Consider the following 6,561-nt stretch of genomic DNA (forward strand, 5'->3'; position numbering starts at 1 on the left):
TTTTTTTTTTACTTGTAATCTTTTTTAACTTGTAATCTTTTTTAACTTGTAATCTTTTTTTAACTTGTAATCTTTTTTTTAACTTGTAATCTTTTTTTTACTTGTAATCTTTTTTTTAACTTGTAATCTTTTTTTTTACTTGTAATCTTTTTTTTTTACTTGTAATCTTTTTTTTTTACTTGTAATCTTTTTTTTTACTTGTAATCTTTTTTTTTTTACTTGTAATCTTTTTTTACAAACTTGTAATCTTTTGTTTTTACTTGTAATCTTTTTTTTTTAAAACTTGTAATCTTACATAATTTTAAGCGTTTGCAATCAAGTGACCAATGAGCCTGGCAGCTGAATTTTGCACGGCCGAGTTTTGAAAACAAAGGTCTATTTTTTGTGCACAACTCGGGAAAACTGTATTGTAGGCCATGCACAATCCTTAAGTTGCTACCACTACCCACCTTGTGCCCACCTTAGCAGCTACCCCCGTTTATGATTTTATGTACTGGAGAACACTCAAAATTTAAAGAAAGCTAATTTGACACCCCCTTTTTCTGTTCTCGTGGTGGTTAGATATGGACATATGGTGTTGTTGATAATAATTGTGGAACTCAGGAAGGGAGGAATTCTCTTCTAATCAGGCACTAATCTCCTAAAATAATTAATATGGTTATTTTAAAACATGAGCAGGGCAGATTGTGCTTTTTCTTCAAGCAGCAGTACACCTGCGCTGAGCGCATGTGTATTTATGCACAGATGGCACAAGTTGGAGAGAATAAACAAAACGTGGACTGTAAGTGTGGTGCGGGAACGTCCCCTGACTTCCAAGTGCATCACAGACATGTCGGCTGAAGTAACATGTCACTGCTCATCATTTTTTCTCAGTACTCTGGTGAGGTGTATCCTGCGCAGGGCTAATAGCCAGAATGAGCCCAGTCAAACTTCCCACCTGCTCCGTTTGTTAAATGTTAACACGGGAGTCCTGAACAGAGCTCAGGAAGGAAAGCTGCTGTGGAAACCTCTGCACCACAGCTGAGCAGTTATAGTACACAAGCCCCCCCACATGCTTTGCTGCAATTTTCTCTTTTTTCAAGAGCAAATAATCCAAACAAGATTAAAAGCAAAAACAACTGGACTTTATTTGTAGCAGAAGACATTTTGCTTCTCATTGCTTGCTTTGAATCTCGTTTGGTTTACCAGCATAAGAGCAAATAATGGAACCACTGTCCTGTTAGAAAAGATACGCAGGTGGCAGTTTACAAAACATACAGCTCCAGTGCTCTAGGATTACAGATTTTACATTTAGTAGGGTTCGACATGCCTACAACGACTGATGAGACAACATCTGTTTAGCTAATTTAATCTGCGCAACAAGTTTGCGATCTTTGCAACTTGTGAGAAAAATAAACTCCTACTAACAGACATTTTGGAAATTCCCTTGAGAATGATCTTCACAATTTGGAGCAGATACTGGCTCATCCCTAACCTGTCAAGAAGACGTGCCAGTGGTAAGGAGGATGTGCTGCTTTGTTCTGGAACCTAAAAACCTCATCCATCTACTTTACACACACGAATATTAGATGAGGCCCTAATCTCCCACATCACAGAAGTCCCGGCGTCAGAGCTAAGACGTCGTCATCTACCTGCTTCTGTGAGTCCACGCTCATCTGAAAAAAGCACACAGCCCTGATACATCAGGTTTGCTCAGTTCTTTTAAGTTTTTACATAGTATAGTCTGCACTGTATTGTGAGAAGATCCAGAATATGCAGAAGGATTCCTCCACTTGACAGGCAGACCATGAGTTTGTCAAACCAAAGGATTGTAGAACTGGATCAGGCAGAGAGGCTTCACAACTTCTGTTCATCTTGAATCTTCAGAAACTCATAAATAACTTTATGGGTGTGTTGGCATTGTTAGTATCCCTTTAAAACTGTTTGTAAACAAATGTCAACATTTTCTTGGCACTAAAAAAGGACAAAAAAAATGGTTAAAAAGCAGAACCACCCACTGTTGATGAATGGATTGAAATGGTCAGAATTACAAAAAGATATATTTTTCCCTCAAAGTCAAAAAAGATCAATTTGATCAGATCTGGACCAAATGAAGAGAGTATGTACAACCAATTAGATCCGACTTCATTTGATTGTACTTGTGAATTATGTGATCTGTCCTTTTTTGTTTTTACTGTTTTTATGGTTTGATGTGGGGCGCCCCCCAGTTTTGATCGACTCTGTTCATTTCTGGTATTGTTCTCAACTAAAACAAGTGGTGGTCTTTAAAAGAAGACCACAGAAAGGCAGCATGGACAAAATTCACTGGGACTTTTCTGCTTCCATCCTTATCCACGATCTTGAATGGCTAAAGCTTTAATTAATGAATGTGATAGAAATCTGTTTTTTAAAAAGGACAGAAACTGATAACAGTCTCTGTTTAAATGTTTCAGTAATTCACTTGATTTTCCTGCAACACGGTGGCCAAATGTTTACATCCAGCTGCATCTACTAACAGTTGACAACACGCGCTGTTCTTGAGTAGATCTGCACTCACCCCTGACCGATCTTTTCATATCGTGTGTACTTTTTCTTGGGATCTCCGATGCTGACTATGGTTCCTGTAGGTCAGATCACAGAAAGGTGCAATTAGGGAATGACAAGTGAAAGCACAAAATAAAATAGATAAATTACTTTGTTTTTAACTCATTTTAAATACTCACTCAGTTTGTCCATGATCTCCTCGTCTGTTACCCTTCTCTTGTTTTTTAGTCTGTCTGCAGTCTTGGACGCAGCGTCCCCATCAGGACACGTGCTCGGAGCAGGGATGGGGTCAATAACAGAACGGGTATACATCTGTGCAACATAAAGAAGCGCCAATCAAATAACTACAGAAAAGAATCAATGCTTTCTGCATTAGAAAGAGACTGATTTAAAAAAAAAAAACAGTTTGAAATCATTTTTAAAGCCGATTTATAGAAGGCAGCATACACTCTTTGTATGTTCTGGTCTCGGCGCCACAATAGGAGGAGGAGCTTCATCATCGTCGTCGTCATCTATGTCTTTGATGTTCGGAGAGGAGGGTTCAGGGCTTTGTTTGGCAGGCTTTTTTAAAAGTTAAAGAAAAGCTTGTTGAATTTAAAAACAGTGAGGATAAATATTACGACATGAAATGTTACAAGTTTAGATATACTTACGGACTGAGGTCCTGGAGTGAAATGATCTTTTTCTATTAAAAAACAAAAACAGAAAGATATCCGTCTTTATAGTATTTTTAGAAGGCTAGCTCAGTCTGTGCACAGTAACAGACGACTTCATGAGACTTTGTTTCTCACCAGAGGAGGAGAAGCTGAGGTACTTCTGGCGACTTTTGCCCGTAGAGTCGAAGAACTTAAGAACATCGAGCACAGCCTGTGGGTTTTTCTTCTGCTCTGACTTAGTGATGTTGGATTTCTGGAGTAGCCGGGCCCATTGCTCTGGCATACCCTGCACATGAGACAACCAATAATATAAGTGAGTCAAACTCAAAAACAGAACAGTGTTTTAATTAAACGAGTAAGAATGTCCAAACGCACTCTTTTGGAAAAATACAAATAGCTGAAGTGTTACATTTTGGATCAGACAAATGCTGGCAACCTTTCCTCTGGAGAGAATAACATGAAACAGAAAGAGGAGCAGGAGCAGTTCGAGGAGGCTTGGCCTCCATTCTTCTTGTTTGTTAAAGATGCAAAACTTACAGATGAAGAAAATGATGTACAACACTGATGTGACCCCGATAAATAAGATTAAAGGAAAGTTAAGAATTTGGGAAAATGTCAACTGTTAAAAATTTGTATATAAATATGAATATATATGAGTTTTTAAAATTTTTTTATATATATTTTTGTTGTCATTTGCATGTTGGTTTTATTGTTCTACTGGGTGCTGTTTGACCCAGTTGGTTTGGATCATATATTAAAAAATGGAACCTACATAGACTTGGACCATTGAAGCACGACTTGTATTTTTATGCATGTGTGTAAATAATACGCGTATACATGTATAAATCTTTACTGTAACTGAGAGTCGAGCAAATGTACAAATTGTTGCTATATAAATTCACGATAAAAATAATGTTAAAAATAAAGAGTGTCCACACAGAGACGGCTCACCGTGAACTCTCCGGTTACAGCATCAAAGCCGACATGTATGGTGTGTTCAAAATCTGAAGGTGGAGAAATCTCTGGCCGCTCTTTGTCTCGATCTTTCTTCCTGCCCCCTGAAAGGAAAAACAGCAGCAGAAAAAAAAGTAAAACACACTGAAGTGATATTCATAATACAATTATTTTACGTTGTTTACTACCGGTATATCAACTAATTGCACATGTCATACGTCAGGCCCAGGCCTCCCTTGCAAAAGAGATCTGTGATCTCAATGGGATTTGCCTGCTTAAATAAAGGTTAATAATAATAATAATAACTCTGAAGAGCAAACTTTTTGCTTCACCTTTTTCTGCCACTGAGAAGATTGAAAAGCCTTTGCGAGGTTTCCTCTCCTCGGGCACAGACGGTAAAGGTTTGGAGCTGTGGTTGGCTGAAAACGAGTCCTTGTTGGCACCGGCACCGAAGATGGTGCTGGTCACCCTGACTGGAGGGGCTGGGGGTTTGTCCTCTGGGTCTCCGTTATCGCACATGGTGGGAGGCTGCTCTGAACCTCACAGTGCCAACTGGGCAGTGGATCACAGCAGGTGAGGATGATGAGGGTGGTAAAGAAGGGAGGTGGCACTCACATCAGCATGAGGCACCGGTGTTCACATATGGAAGACAGAAAGCACCAAGACGTACCTGAACAAAACATAAAAACTGTTGTCAGATTACAAAAGTGTGACAAAGTTTTAAATACAGCAGAGTGTGAGGATGGATCGTCTGTAGCTATTCTCTATAATAAATCTCATTTGAGTCATCTATTGGTTAAAAACTATTTACAATATCGTAAAAACATTCTGAACCACATCTAGCTTCTTTATCATTCATTTTAAAGAAGCCAAACTTGTAAACTTTTTAAAGTGGTCTTGATTAATAGGCCTCCAGGCTTCCTGAAGGCCTGTTAAAGGTTTTATCCTTTTACGCAGTGGCAGCTGGTCCATAGGGGCAGGTGGGGTGCAGTCCCACTAACAAATAATTATAATAATAATTTGCTCCACAAAGTAGTTCCTCCTAATAAATAATGTAAATGACGTACTTACTGAGCTTATTGTGTATTTGACTGTTCAATTGTAAATGGAATTTAAGAGGATTTTTAGTGATTCATTCTCAGTTTTTTTTACTTATTTAAAGTTATGGGGCGCTACAGTTCAGAGGCCCGCGTTTATCAAACGGATCAGAACATGTCCAGTGATCCGAACAGCCAACTCCAATAGTCTCATTTGGGGCATCAGATTTTCCGCCCTGTGGACAACTGACTTGTTTTAGCGTATTAATAAGACCTCTACAAACACTTGAGCTGAGTGAGCTCAAATGCAGAGATAACTGCAGCAAAACCAGCTGTGTTGTAGAAACATTCTGTTTAAATCCATTTGGAGCAGACAGAAGGGACCAGAACGGAAAACTGAGACGGACCGACAAAAAGTGGGACATTGTTCATCAACGTATTAGGATGTTATTTAACCAGTTCTGTGGTATGCGTGTGCATGTGTGGCCTTGATAAGTTAATGGTAAAGGCATTGGTCTTGTGATTAGAGGATTGTGGGTTTGATCCATGGTTGGAACATTTATTTGAATCAGTGATGCTATATTCTAACATCATTTCTTCACTTTTATATACATTTTTATGGAAAAGTGAAAAAAATCTTTACAGATCCAAACGACTGCAAGCGCGAGCATTCAGTAATCCACTCTCTTGCTCTCATGCATGTTGTGTAAATTAATTTAGTTATGTGTTAAAGCATTCGAAAAGTTCCCTGTTTCGTATGAGGGTGAATGTGGGGTCCATTTATCTGATTTATTAGACTGGACTGTTTTGCACGATACACAACCTTGACCAGCAGGAGAAAGACAAAAAGGAAACAGGATTGTGCACAAAAACAATTATATAAAAATAAATAAATACTACACAACATATATCCTCATAGAAAATGTAACGCAATTTGTAAAATTTGTGCCGTTAGTTATTCAGGAAATCAATGTCCACCCCACTGATATTTTTGTTCAGGAGCCACCACTGCTTTGACGGTGTGTTTAAAATGAGAAAATTAATGTATAAATGAACAACACAAGAGGATTCTGTCTTGGCAAATAAATAAATAAACCATGTTGCAGACACAATTGTATAGAAAATGTAAATGTGGGGATCCAGGAAAGACCTGAAACAGGAGCTGAGAGGTGCATCGTCCTCCAATCACTCACTGTAAATCAACATTTTGTCTAATACACTGTCCAACAGCCCTTTTTGATCTGAAAATATTTTCCGTCACACTGTGTCATCTTTACACATAGGAACAAACTGTATCTGTGTGACAGCCTGCTGGCAACACAGTGACTTTTGCTGGTTGAGCCTTTAATGTCTGCAGAAGTTGAAATATATATATATATATATATATATTT

General features: G+C 38.3%; 1 protein-coding gene across 1 annotated transcript in view; it reads right to left on the bottom strand.

The window, feature by feature from the left end:
• Positions 1-6,561, bottom strand: part of pak2b (p21 protein (Cdc42/Rac)-activated kinase 2b) — an 11,385-nt gene that overhangs the window by 3,393 nt on the left and 1,431 nt on the right. The window contains exons 2-8 of the mRNA XM_037698223.1: positions 4,466-4,803; positions 4,131-4,237; positions 3,315-3,465; positions 3,177-3,208; positions 2,971-3,084; positions 2,703-2,835; positions 2,537-2,600 (exon numbers count right to left, since the gene is read on the bottom strand). Coding sequence (XP_037554151.1) covers positions 2,537-2,600; positions 2,703-2,835; positions 2,971-3,084; positions 3,177-3,208; positions 3,315-3,465; positions 4,131-4,237; positions 4,466-4,652 — 788 coding nt within the window. The 5' untranslated portion in view covers positions 4,653-4,803. The remainder of the gene's footprint in view (positions 1-2,536; positions 2,601-2,702; positions 2,836-2,970; positions 3,085-3,176; positions 3,209-3,314; positions 3,466-4,130; positions 4,238-4,465; positions 4,804-6,561) is intronic.

Source organism: Nematolebias whitei, chromosome 3, assembly GCF_014905685.2.
Source record: "Nematolebias whitei isolate Nwh7 chromosome 3, NemWhi1, whole genome shotgun sequence".
NCBI lineage: Eukaryota > Metazoa > Chordata > Actinopteri > Cyprinodontiformes > Rivulidae > Nematolebias > Nematolebias whitei.